Source organism: Chenopodium album, chromosome 18 (assembly GCF_948465745.1).
Source record: "Chenopodium album chromosome 18, dcCheAlbu1.1, whole genome shotgun sequence".
NCBI lineage: Eukaryota > Viridiplantae > Streptophyta > Magnoliopsida > Caryophyllales > Amaranthaceae > Chenopodium > Chenopodium album.
Window position 1 is genome coordinate 1,003,783 of NC_137851.1, and position 13,590 is coordinate 1,017,372.

The 13,590-nt window shown below is 32.2% G+C and overlaps 1 protein-coding gene across 2 annotated transcripts; it reads right to left on the bottom strand.

Moving 5' to 3' along the window:
• Positions 1-798: 798 nt before the first annotated feature.
• LOC145591103 (adenine phosphoribosyltransferase 5-like) lies at positions 799-5,952 on the bottom strand. 2 transcript variants are annotated; one of them, XM_081647501.1, is made up of 7 exons: positions 5,421-5,951; positions 5,157-5,267; positions 2,152-2,244; positions 1,849-1,998; positions 1,677-1,735; positions 1,233-1,306; positions 799-1,131 (listed from the first exon to the last, which is right to left on the bottom strand). In XM_081647501.1, the coding sequence occupies exons 1-7, from the start codon at positions 5,509-5,511 to the stop codon at positions 1,080-1,082; spliced, it is 630 nt and encodes a 209-aa protein (XP_081503627.1). In that variant the 5' UTR covers positions 5,512-5,951; the 3' UTR covers positions 799-1,079. The 2 variants fall into 2 exon arrangements, with proteins under 2 accessions (XP_081503627.1, XP_081503628.1); XM_081647502.1 differs by lacking the exon at positions 5,157-5,267 and having other exon boundaries at positions 5,421-5,952.
• Between the last annotated feature and the right edge of the window lie 7,638 nt (positions 5,953-13,590).

Genomic DNA, 13,590 nt, shown 5'->3' on the forward strand with positions numbered 1-13,590 from the left:
TTAATATTAATTTTTTCTATTGACATCATTGGTGTGTACAATATTCAATTACTGTGGGAAGTCTTACTTCATTCCATACTTCAGTAATATTTGTGACTACTCATTATCAAGCATCAATTGATTAAGTTGTCGAGCCTTAACTTGCAGCAAGCTTGTTTATGCAATTATGCAACCCATGTAGTATTGTGCTATTAACTCCTTGGAACTCTAGAGCTCTCAGCTTCTTATGATTCGGGTTTGCTTTGCCATCAGTTGACTCAAGCCATTGTTGACTGAGCACGGCTGCACATAGTCTCTCAAGTTTAGACAAAGGTAATGATCCTATCTTGAGAATCAATTTTGTTACAGTATTAGTATATATTCACAGGAAGGGCTATTCTTTGAATCAATCTTTGAATGATCTTAACTGTTCAAAACTGTTGGGTATAATACCTTGTCTCAAATGCTCTGGACCAAAAATTTTGCAATGGAACAACCAAAGCCTTAAAGCGAACCTTAAACGTACAAGACTAGAGCTATAAGTCAAGTAGGCTACTCTACCCATTACCTATCGGTTTTAGGATTGAACCCCGCTAAATTTGAATATGATCATACTCTTCTCCCCGAAGGCTTATATAAGGCCTACCAAGGATTTGGCAATTTGTCATACTCAATATGAAATCTATATAACCAATCAAGTGTATCCAGGGGATTGAAAATGTATTCGGATCAGCTGCTTATAATAATAAACCAATCAACATGATTATCTTTGCCAAGAATTCGAAATTTGGCATTCAAATCATGACCTTAGCACCAGGGTTCAAACAGAAACAACATATTTCAGAGCACAAACATTTTAAGTTGAAGAGGATACAAACATTCTGTTGAATACGGTACATATATCCAACTTGAGTTTGGTCGTCTAGATAGCAATGAAGGGTAAGATTACAATCCTCGATACAAATAATAAACACCAGTGCGTTCCATCCTAGTTTTCATTCCCTTCAACCTTCAATAGCGCTCAATCAGCCGCTGTTTACCATCAAACTGCATGAGATGAAGGAGATCAAAGCTCTGTTTCGAAATTTCCTTGCAAATTTTCAACTTGTTAAAGCTAATTCATCAGCCTCTCTCCGCATGTCCATTTTTGACCTACAATGATCAACATGAAATTCTTATGCAACTTTTGCCAGTTGTAAATAAAATCTTTGGCAGTAATCAAGTAAAATCAATGCGTATTTATGCTTTTTTACCTTAAACGGCAGTCTTCTAACTGGCGTGGCTCGACAAGAACATAAAGTGGAGTTCCTCTAAGCTTGAACTTCTCCTGCAACATACATTCAGTCATAATTAGAGCAGAAATGCAAAGAGGTATCAGACCGTATACTTGTTCAAGGTGACTATCTAATAAGTTCTGAGCAACAATCTACCAGAATTCTCCTCATGTCTAACTCAACAGTCCTGGGGAATCAGAAGTCAGAGAGGGGGGGAAGGGGGGAGCCGGGTTTCCGTTATTTGTTGAGAAAGAAGATGAAAATCAACCTTGCAATCCTAAATACTTGTTATAGAGTGTTCACAAAATCAATCTATGGTTAGCTACATATTCTATCAGGTTGGTTGGTCTAGTAAATAGTAACTGAAGATGAGCTCTTTCAGACAAAAAAAAAAAAGCAGTAGGAAACTTTTAAAGCAATTACCTTGACTTCAGGCAATCCAATTACACAGGCACATTCAACCACCTCAGCGCCAACCCGTTCTATTAATAAACAAAGTATAGAGCTTAGCAATTAAGCATTGCCTCAATCAAATGGGCAGAGATACAAAATAATGAAGAGTGAACCTGAATTTAGTAAAGGATTATGAACTTACCAAGAAGTCCAATTGCTGCACAAAGTGTACCACCGGTAGCAACTAGATCATCAATTATCAATGCACGCTCACCAGGTTGAACAGCGCCAACATGCATCTCCAAACAGTCAGTTCCGTACTCTAGCTCATATGATTCTGAAATCACTTCCCCTGTCAAGCATATATCACAAACAATTCTATCAGAGATAATAAGTTTTTTGCACACTTGTGGCCGAAATTTAGGATTTAATCCAATCCTACAGAGGAATAGCGAAGGCTCAAGAATTTTGTATTGTGACCAGTCACCAACTGAAATGAACATACCAGGTAGTTTTCTTGGTTTGCGCAATGGTACAAACTTTGCTCCAATAGCTAAAGCAATTGGTGGACCAAACATAAATCCTCTTGCTTCAACCCCTACAAATAACGAATTTATATATATGAATTAAGCTTTTTACGCCTGCATTGTCCATGATAAAACTATGAAAACTTGAAATGCAAAATCACATATTGTAGTGAGACAAATGATACTAGTTATCACTTTTCATGGCAACCTATGTTCTTAAGACCAATATTTGATCTCATAAGAGCACAAATTTCTATTATTAAAAAAAACACAATTTTCAAGAAACAACTAATTAAAACCTCTAATCAGCTCAAGTAGTTGTGTTGGATCCTTAACAATCCGACCTAGGAACAAAAGTGTCCAAAACTTGTTCATATACCCACGCCTAGCAAAACAAGCCCAAGCAACATATAGATGATAAGCAAGCACCACAATATAACAAAAATTCTCCTCTTGGGATTATAGGTCAATTTCCAACTAAGACATATACAGTACATTAAGGAATTGAAATTCACCCATCAACATGTACAAAAGCCATGCTAATCGTCTCTACACAGTTGTCTCTTTAGTTGACGACTTAGAGCCTTAGGGGTCCATGACTTACACACCAAATGAACATAAATACACCAAGCTACGCTTGAAATGGCCTATTATTCACTTTCGGGAAATATGTTTCACACCATACACGATCTGTAACCTCAAAACACTAAACAAGACAGGAAAAAAGAACAATAACATGCAGAGTCAAACATCGTTCTGTAGCTCCTCATCGTACAAGAGTCGTAATAGAGGCAGTTAGTATGTAACCCATGATGTCTTGGCCTCTTTAAGGAAAATTAAATAGAAAAGAAAAGCATTGTGCCCTAACAATGAAAAAGTTCCAAGGATGAATTGAGGTTTGGTGTCTCACATATGGACCCATAATATAAACGTTAAAAAGGACTATAACTAATTATCAAAACTTTGTTGTTTTCTGTTTGATCCACGGCAAAGCCATGGGGAACTAATATGACCGGAGTAGGCCACAGGGAGACTTCAAATCTACTTATAATGTCACATCTCGAGATACAACAAGACGTCGAGGATATACTTCCTCGACTCAATAATACTCCGTAACAAATATAAATTATTATTACGACGTAACAATCAAATATTATTACAATTACAACAATATATGTTTCTTGTACGATGGGAATTAAATCTCATTTATGTATCAATGTATATTTTATCTTAGTTTAATTTGTAAATGGGTGGAGTATGCTTATGTAGTCATCCATTCAAAAACTAATCATTGGTAATACTTAAATGATAAGGGCAAGCATTAAAATATATCAACAAGAAGAAAAAACAGCTTCCCTTGTAATAATTAAATGTACTAATTATATTCTTTTGATAAAAGAAGTGATTAATTTACTAACTCGGATTTATAATCCTGAATAATACATATAAAATTGGATACTTTAGTCACTTTTATTCACCTCTTTTGTTAAAAATGCATTAAAAATTGTCTAAAAAGAAGATTAAGGATTACCTAAAACCACTATAATTGCGGTCCCAACCAATAATAAAATGACAAATCAGTGTTGGTAGATAGCATGAGTTGGCATTATTCATTGTTAAGATTAAATTTTAGAGATATTAATATGTTAAGGATAACCATTAAATTTTAGAGATATTAATATGTTAAGGTGAGAATTATTCATTGTTAAGATTAAAAGAACTGAAGTCTTGATTCGATGGATTGCTCCTCGTGAGAATTGGGTTAGATTAAATACGGATGGAGCTTCTCGTGGAAATCCAGGACCAGCAGGGGCAGGAGGCATAATTAGGGGGCACCGAGGTGAGTTATATGAATGTTTTGCTGCAAACTGTGGGATTTGTTCGAATACTAAAGCTGAATTGCTTGCGGTCATGAGGGGTCTTGCTTTAGCTTGGAATGGAGGTCATCGAAAAATTCAAGTTACGGTGGACTCGGAGGTTATTGTTCGTATGTTGGTGGATCCTATCCCCGCCAACTCTCCTTATATTCATTTGTTACGTAAGTGTAAGTCCTTGATTGCTAAACGAGATTGGGAACTTACAATTAGTCATTGCTACAGAGAGGCTAATCGAGCTGCTGATTGGTTAGCTAATTTTGGAGTAACGGCTACAGAAAAATTAGTCATCTTTGAGGCGGTCCCGGAGGATCTTCGAACCGTTTTATTGGAGGACTTGAGGGGAGTTACGAGTGCTAGGATGGTTCCAACCGTTGCTTCTTGAAGGTCAATAAAGGGCTGCTTGGTGATGCTGTTTCTTAGCAGCCTAGTTTAGGTTCTTTTTTTATTTGTTTTGTTTTTTCGTTTTGCTTGTTTGTTCCTTTCTGCTTTTTCTTTTTTAGTCTTGTTCTAAGGTTTTGGTTTCTCTTCTTTGGGGCTTGCCCCTCGTGTTCACCAAAAAAAAAAAAAAAAAAAAAAAAAAAAAGGATAACCATTGAAGGTAAAGCTAGTTCCTTGTACTAAACATTGTATGTAAATAAACAAATGGTCAATGACACATTGACCCTAAAGGTTAGTGACGATTAATCTGTGTCGTATTGTCTCTCACAAACTTTAGTAACTCTTAGGACCGACCAAACATTTTCCGTACAATATACACCATAACAATATATGCATGCCCTGCCTTGCCCTTTTAGTGTAACCTTTAGGATCGACCAAACATTTTCCGTAAATTAAAAACACAAATTTAAAAGACACATGCTCCAAATAAATAAAAGGGAAATAAAACATCTAAAATGGACCCATTACCATCAAAATTTTACAAATTTCAACAGAAAAATCAACAAAAAAATTAAAAAAGAATTTGACACAAAAACACTTAATAAATACTGTAGTAAAAATGAAAATTACATGAAATCAAATCAAAAGGAAAAAAAAAATGAAAATTCTCATACATGAGAATATAAAGAGCCAAAAATAATAAATAAAAAAGAAGAGAGAGAAAATACCAGCAACAACAGAGATATTCATGTCTCTGTATCTGTCAACAAATATATCAATAGTATGTTTGAAGGCTTCTGGGTCCAATAATAATGTTGTTATATCTTGGAACATTATACCTAACAAATTCAACCACCATTTAAATAATTAATTGTATTTACTGTACTAATTACCCAGAAAATTAAATTAAAAACCCAGAAATTTCATAAAATAATCAAAATAAAATAAATAAATAAATAAAAAAAAAAGAAAAGAAAACAAATAAAAAAAACCTGGTTTAGGAAAATGAGGAACAACCCTAACGGCTTCAGAAATAGCTTGAAGCCTTGGATCTCCTTTCAACCCATTCTCAGCAGCAAACATATTTTCTTTCTCTCTCTCTTTCTATAACTTTCTCTCTCTAAAAAAATTTCAAAAATGGAAGTAGAATTTTCAAGTGTAGAAGTAAATTTAGGTCAAAATTGAAGATGGGTATTTCTGGGAAATAGTTATTTTGCACAGTTTCTCTCTCCAAATTTGTTAGGAGTTTCACTTTCTCTCTCTAAAATCAGAGTATTTTCTTTTCTTGTTGGTTGGGTGAAGCAGAGTATGGTAGTAGAGTGGCAGTAAACAGAGTAGAGTAGAGTGAGTAAATAGTGCGTTGTTGCAGGAGATTTTAGTTTAGTTTTAGTTTTAGTTTTTCCCTCCTAAAAATGAAATGGGTTGTTTGTAGTTTGTTGTTGTTGTGTATTTTAATAAATTTATGAAAGAGTTTTATTCTCTCTCTAAATCTGTGGGTTGATATGAGAGAGAAAGAGAGAAAGTGTTGGGGTTTAAATAAGCAGTTGGTGTGGTGTGTATATTTTATTGGGAGTGTGGTGTGGTGTGGTGTGGTGTGTTGGTTAAAACCAATGTACTAGTCTAGTCTTTACTCGCTGCTCTAGGCTCATAAAGAATAAAGATACACTACTTGTTTGTTGGGAAGGCTTCATCTACCTTTTTTTACTATCAACTTTTACCCCCCAACAACACAACATGTCAACATGCAATTAAAGAATTTTCTTTGGTAACTTGACCCATTCAAGTAGAAGTGATCAACTATGGTCCGGTCTGATCAGACTGAAAAATAGTGCGAGTTTAAGCATACTTTAAAATGTATTTTTGTTAAAAATTCAGTCCGAAAAATCTCAAAAAACTTATTTTGGCCCAACAAGCCCGCTACTTTCCGAGTTTAGACAAGAGATATTATATTACGGTCAAGTTAAACCAAGCCCAAATTTTTTATCACTCTACACTGAGGTTTTCGTCACTCCGATCCCTTTGTCTTGGATTGATCTCAATATCATTGTATAACTTTTTTAATTGACGCAATATCAATGTATAACAATACATTGCTTAAAAATACATGGTTAAAATTAGTATGTAAATAGTGAATAAAAGTTAAACATGTTAATTACATTATTTAGAGACGAATGGAGCACGAAATAAAGAATACTGAAAGGTGAAATCTGAATAGGAGATTATAGCTAGAGAAGAACAACAAATAATCAATGTAAGTGGGGTTGGTCAGAGGAAAAAAAAAAGCAAAAAAAAAAAAAAAAAAAATAGAAAGTGCTATTGGATTTGGTGGAAGGTATTGAAATATACTAAAGTAGTGAGTTTTCACTTACTAAAAAATAAAATAAAATTGTGCAATTCATCAAATATGGATGAATAAGACAAGTGTTGCGATTATTATGAAACATTTGAGTATTGCAAGTATTATTTTTATTTTGCTTGGTTGGAATTGATGGAGGCAAAGTTGGTGGGACAAAAACCATGTTTAGCTCATCATTTTTTTATTTGATTTGTTTTTTTTTTTTTTTGTTTTTTTTTTTAGGGTTTTATTTGATTTGTTTTTGTTTTGAATCAATTTTCTAATTTGAATTAACGTTAACCTTATTTAGTACGTAGTAAATAACTTTTTCAATACACACTATGGAGTACAAATTCTTTGGTAAAATGAAATATAGTTTCTCAATAAACATTGCAAATTTGTTTGATAAAGTGAAGTGGTTTAATTTGACACAATGTAGAAAGTGCATGATGTACGGTGGTGCAAACGAACGCAAGGTGAAACTCATGAAAGTGGTCACATGCCGTGTAATGCATTTTTGCAGGGCCTAAAATTTGCTTACACTGCTTTCATTGCTTCCCCTTGCCTTCTGGTTTATGGCTCATTTACTCTTATGGTAACTTTTTCAATTCATTCTAGCCTACTCGCTCTTATTGTCTTTTTCTTTGTCATTTCAAACACTATTAGGGGCTTGTTTTGTTCAATTTGTCATCAAGAAATATGTGGTATGAAATTATTAAAGTCTAGCATATGAAATAATCCAATTGTAAAGACTCGGATTCATGGAATCAGGTATATATGAGTATGAGCTGTATGACCTAGAGGAAGAAATTCTCTTATACCGAATTGCTCGTGTATGTGGAGAACAATTGTTCTATATCAAAAGAATTGTAGGAAGGTGACTAATTTATAAGATACTCATTCTTGAATTGTCTTATAATTTTTAAGATGAAACCCAATTTGACTTATATATAATTAATATAAATTATTGGTCTGGTGTAGAGACATCATGCATTTGCCCCGCCCCTCCAACAAAGCAAGCCACCAAACTAATCACTACTCGGTAGTTAGCCACTCTTAGGCTCTTAGCTTCCTCTTACACAAGTTACTACCACCTTAAGTTCTTAACACTATCTAGTTATTTTATTCAATGGAAAGTTATACAACGTCCACTATCTATATCATCTATTGCAACCTTTATCCTAAAAATAAAAAAAAAAAATAAAAAAACCTACAAAATACGTAGTAGTACAAGAAGTTAACAAGTGATAAAATAAATATCATAAATATATAAACGCACATTTTATTAGAAAACATAGATGAATAATAAGACGAAGATAACATGATTGCATGATCCAAGCAAAACTAAAATGGGGTCCCAAATATGTCATTCGTTAGCATTGATTGCAGGCATGTTAGTTATAGTAATATCACAATCTTAGATGTCTTTTGTTTGATGTAACCTTTGAATATCAACCCCATTTCAGATTTCGAGATGCTAAAGAATTTCAATTCTTGTGTAAATTTACTACGTATTTGGGGTCTTCTAAATTGACGCCTTTATATGTGTTGTCAATATTATAATTCGGCTTACGAGCGACCCACGTTAATTAGACAGCATTTTTAAGGTTTAGAGACGGATGTAGGTGGCTCACTAGTTGAAACGTAATTGTAAGAGAAATGAATGAGAATTTAATTAGATGTAAAATTACAATTGTTCATGAATCACTAGCTTAAGAAACAAATCGGAATAGTACGTATTTAATTCGATGACATATTGATTATATTCACCACCTTTTCTTTATTAAGTTTTTTTTAACTTGCAGTTCTTAGAGATCATTAAATGACAATCTATAATAAAAAGGTAAATATCGCATTGTGAAATCTTTACATATTTATTTGATAAGGAAAATGATTTTTTTTTTAATTTCCTTCAACATGAATAACTCACAATTACCAATTATTACTTTATTGTTTATGCCATGCATGCATTATAAATCTATAGGGTCACATACTCACATGTTTATATATCAATGCATATGAGTATACGATCCAAATATTATGTAATTCATAGAATATATATTTATATGTACTATTTTAATATCGATTTTTTCATAACTTTAACTAATGCAAAGTACTTCGTACTATAAGTTATTGTAAAACAGATAAAGGGTCTGTCCTCATACGTTTATTTCCAGTTCAGTTCAATTCAACTCTAATAAGTTCAGTTCAGTTCGGTTTATGTCTAATGATATTGCTAATGATATAAAGCCAAATTTCATTCTTTTAAGCTCTTATTACAACAACGACAATAATAATAATAATAATAATAATAATAATAATGATAATGATACAATTCATTTTCAAATGGTTATATTTTTTTGATACACATTTTATAATCGGTTAGTTTTTCGTCCTCTTTGAAAAGAAAATATTTTAATTATATAGTATATTTTTCTTAAATATTTTAATATGTATATTTGTATATACACATATGTATAATAATAAATAATCAAAGATCACTAATCCGTAGTTAAAAATCACTAATTAATAAGTTCAATTCAATTCAATTTAGCTCAATTTAATTCAGTTCAGTCAATGAGAATAGGCCCTAATATTACTCCGATTCGGCCCATACTTGATCACAAAGATCAAAAAAATTAATGACAAAACAAGCATATTAGTAGTGATTATATAGTTAAATATATATATCCTATGTAAATATTTCGAGGTCCCCGGAAATTGACGGCTATGCGTTGTCAAAGTTAAAATCAAGCTCATAGCCCATGGCCTAGCTTTTAAGATTTGGAGATGGAGAGTGTTTTTGTGGTCCCTCTTTTTATTTCAACATTTTCTATTTTTTATTGTTATTTTACCATGATGACGTGGCGTTACAACCTGGAATTTTTCAAACTGAGCTGGAGGGTCCACGTCATACTGCTCAGATCTCAGCCGTTGATTGTGGGTCTACAAAAGGAATGATACCATCAAAAGATTAATTGTGTGACACGTGGAATTTGATGGAATAAAAAATAAATGGAATCGTGTCATTGTCAAATGTTGACCATAAAATATTCATTCTTTAATGGGGTGGACCCTACATTAGATACGATGATCTCATCACATTACACTTTTGGCAGTACTTCTTCCACGTCAATTTGCTGTGAGTGTGGTTCATGCTCCAAATTACTTACCCTAGAAAATTAGAAATTTACCCTTGAAGGGTACATCTTACTCATCTATTTGGTACACATTGAATGCCCTTTGCATTTGAATATTTCAAGGTTGTTCATGTCAAGGTTTCAACCACTCGTGGAGGGGATGTATGAAACATCGTTATCGAATCAAAGACAAGATTTTTTTTATCTAATTTGACATAATTTTTTGTATTTTGAATTTTATTACAGATGATATATGTTTTTTTTTTTTAAGAATTGATTTTAATGAAATATAAAGCCAGACGAATATTCAGACAAAATGGTTGATGTTTAAAAGGCCTTTAGTGGGGCATTACATGAATCCGAAAAAGATTACACTCCGTACAAACAATAACAATCTAGTAATTATTCTTCACAACATCGCAATTGGAGATATTAGCCTGGCCTACAATGAATGATATATTATATATTGCTCTGTAATAGATTATTTGGTTTGTCATATTTACTTTATTTCAATCGAAACACATTTTGATAGTTAATACTTTCTCTGTAACCTATTTCTTTTGTCATACTTCATTATGTAAGTATTAAATTAATTCCAAAAAAAAAAAAAAAAAAAAAAAAAAACCTGGTACTAGTAGTGTTTTCTTTTTCATAGTATAAATATTAACCCTTGAAAGTGGAAAAAGCATATACCTACATAATTAATTTTTAAATTAATTTTACAATCGCAATTTAGAGACACCTACTTCATTAAAATTTAACTTGGAAAAATATCAATCCAAATTTCATTCCAATTGCACTAGTTTGTAAGATTGATTGTGTTCTCATTCTTCTCAACCACACTAGTATTTAGAGATCTAATATCCGAAAAGGTGAAAACACATATGGAGTATAAAATTCATACAATACTTGTTTATTTGGTTAGAAGTCAATATTCCAATCAAGAAATAGACTTTCTTAGGAAGTATTGAAAGAAAGTTGTGTTTGGTTAGAGAGAATTAAGGTAAGAATGGGAAGTATTCATTCAAAGGGAAATACAAATCCCCACAAATCATAGGAATTTATTCATCAATTTCCCCTTGGTGAGTTGAATTTCCTAAGAAATGCATTTTCTGTAGTGTCATCTAAACATTTTAGCTTAATTCCTAGAACAATAACAAGGAAACAAAAAATCCCATAAAAAGTTACTTTTCACGTGAACCATACAAGGCATCACCTAAAAAAAACTACATGTAGAAGTATTGCCCTATATTTGAACCTGATAGTATTGCATGAGCTAAACATACAGAATTGAACAAGAATATTGATAAATTTACATGGGCACATTCTCACTCCTACAATAAATTAACGTAGCAACATATACCAATAGAGAAAGGGTGGTAATAGGACTTATGAGTTGTGGGATAGATGGTGTTTCATTATTATCGATACATGGGGGTTTAATAAGTAAGGACCTATTCTATTCAGCTTAATTTCAGTTCATTTTCAACTCCAATCAGTTTAATTACCGCTCATTTTGTACGGTACAACAAAACAGAACCAACATGACTTGAGTACACAATTTGCACTTTTGGGCTCTAATAAATTATGGAGTATAACTCTAACCAATTTATTTCGTGTCATATTAATATCCCTATTTCCAATCCACATGAGACAAAAGCGCGCTTGAGTTCACGCGTTGAAAGAGAGAGTGAAAGAAATACCTCACCAATGACTTTGAACATGCTGAGGGCCAACAAAGGAGACAAAAATTAATGTACGTATCGCTGTTCAACCCCCACGCGCGAGTACGTCATCACAACAAATAAAATAAAATAAAATAAATGTCATAGTAGTAAAAATTAAGACATTACTATAAAATTGAATCTATATCATAAATTAGATACGCAAGATTTGGCTCCCTCTTCTCTCTCTTTCTTTGTCTCCCACCACTTTCAAGATTATTATGGTTTGATTTTATCCCATCATCATCACATTTAATCTTAACCGTCCAATTTGGTGTATTGGTGCAATATCTCAACCAAGATATTCTCCTTTTTATGGTAAAAAATATTGTAGAAAATAAATTTCAATTTTTAAAAATGGGGTTAGCAAAGTCTTGGTACAAATTTAACATAGTACATTAGCACTGTTGAATGCCAATGTTGCATAAACTGTTTTTGTTCATGGACCACTAAGCTACTACTAGGCAGGCACTAGGCACTAGGTGCATTTTCTAGCGTATATATAGACCGGTAACCCACAACGACCCACAACTATAGGTGTATAGTTCGAGTACTCCATTTGCGTAACTTAACTTTTATTATACATTTGGGCGTTCAATTATAAAACCATTTTCAATGATGAGATTCGAGTTTGATTATTGAAATACAAAAGGAGTTGTTTTTTACTTTTGATGGTGATACTATACCCACTTTTCAATTTAGCAACTCATGTGAAATCTAATTTTTCAATTGTGAGACTCTCTAAAATATACAAATGCCACTTTCATTTATGGCCCACCAAATCCATTTATTTTATAATATCAAATATTGTAAGATTAAAAAATAATAAAAAAAGGTAAATTTAAATAAATTACAAAATATATTAAAATATTGACAAGGGGCCCACACTTTTTGTCAAATAAGACTCAAATTGAGTATCTTAACTTAGCAACTTTCTTTTGGAGTTGCTAAGTTTAGATACCAACTTATTAGTATACATTGCAAAAAATACTCTCTCTCTCCTAAAAATAGTCACTTGAGTCTCACCATTATTAAAGAGGGTCTAAGAGTGTTTCGTATATTTAAAAAAAAAAAATCAAATGAACAAATATGAGTAAACATATCATTGAACACACTTATCTCAATCGGATTACAATAGTAGTCGGTTAACTCTTTGATAGTGTGAAAGAAAAACATGCTGATGAGAATTATTCTAGCTAGACAAGTGATCATTTTGACCCATTTAAAAAAAAAAAAAAAAAAAAAAAAAAAAAAAAAAAAAACTTTGACAGCTCACAACGAATGAAGTATGTGTTTACTCGCTTGCATATAAACATTATGTAAGTAAAATTTAACTAATCCTTTTTTTTTTTTTTTTTTTAAGATAAGATGAAATATCCTACTGAACCGGTAGCATTTTTGTAATTGGTGGGGCTCAAACTTGTGACAAGAGAGTTCCCCATCAACTCCTATGCTTCAACTTTATTTGCATAAATATCCTATATATGAATGTATGATTGTGTATATTGCTTTCTTTTAAAAATAAAATATATAGAGTAATTGCCAAACAAGCCTTTTGTCTCGATATAGTTAACATTCTATATTATATGTTCCATCACCCATCTATTCAAACTCTAAATCTTATAATTGTATATAGATGCTAATCTATATCATCTAAACAAGTAACAACCATTAGAATTGACATTTATCATTTGATTGCAAGCATGAAAGAGGTAGTTAGTACTGATCTCGCATTGTCAAATTCACCTGTATTTTCAATTGTCTTAACAAAAGCTACCATCTAACTGTTCTCGATGTTTCATTTCGATGAATCATAACTCGACACATAATAATATAATAAACAATGCTTTTCTCTTCTATATCTAGATAATCATTGAATATTATTATGTGGTATAAGCTTAATGAAGGCAACTTCTTATTAGCATATTTTAATTCATTATTAGCCTTTATATTTGAGTTGTTA

Excerpts from the sequence above, each read along its gene's own strand:
- LOC145591103 (XM_081647501.1), bottom strand. The coding sequence starts at position 5,511 with ATGTTTGCTGCTGAGAATGGGTTGAAAGGAGATCCAAGGCTTCAAGCT. Across the intron at positions 5,268-5,420 it reads TCCTCATTTTCCTAAACCAG|GTATAATGTTCCAAGATATA; the intron begins GTTTTTTTTATT and ends TGAATTTGTTAG. Across the intron at positions 2,245-5,156 it reads GAATATCTCTGTTGTTGCTG|GGGTTGAAGCAAGAGGATTT; the intron begins GTATTTTCTCTC and ends CGTTATTTGTAG.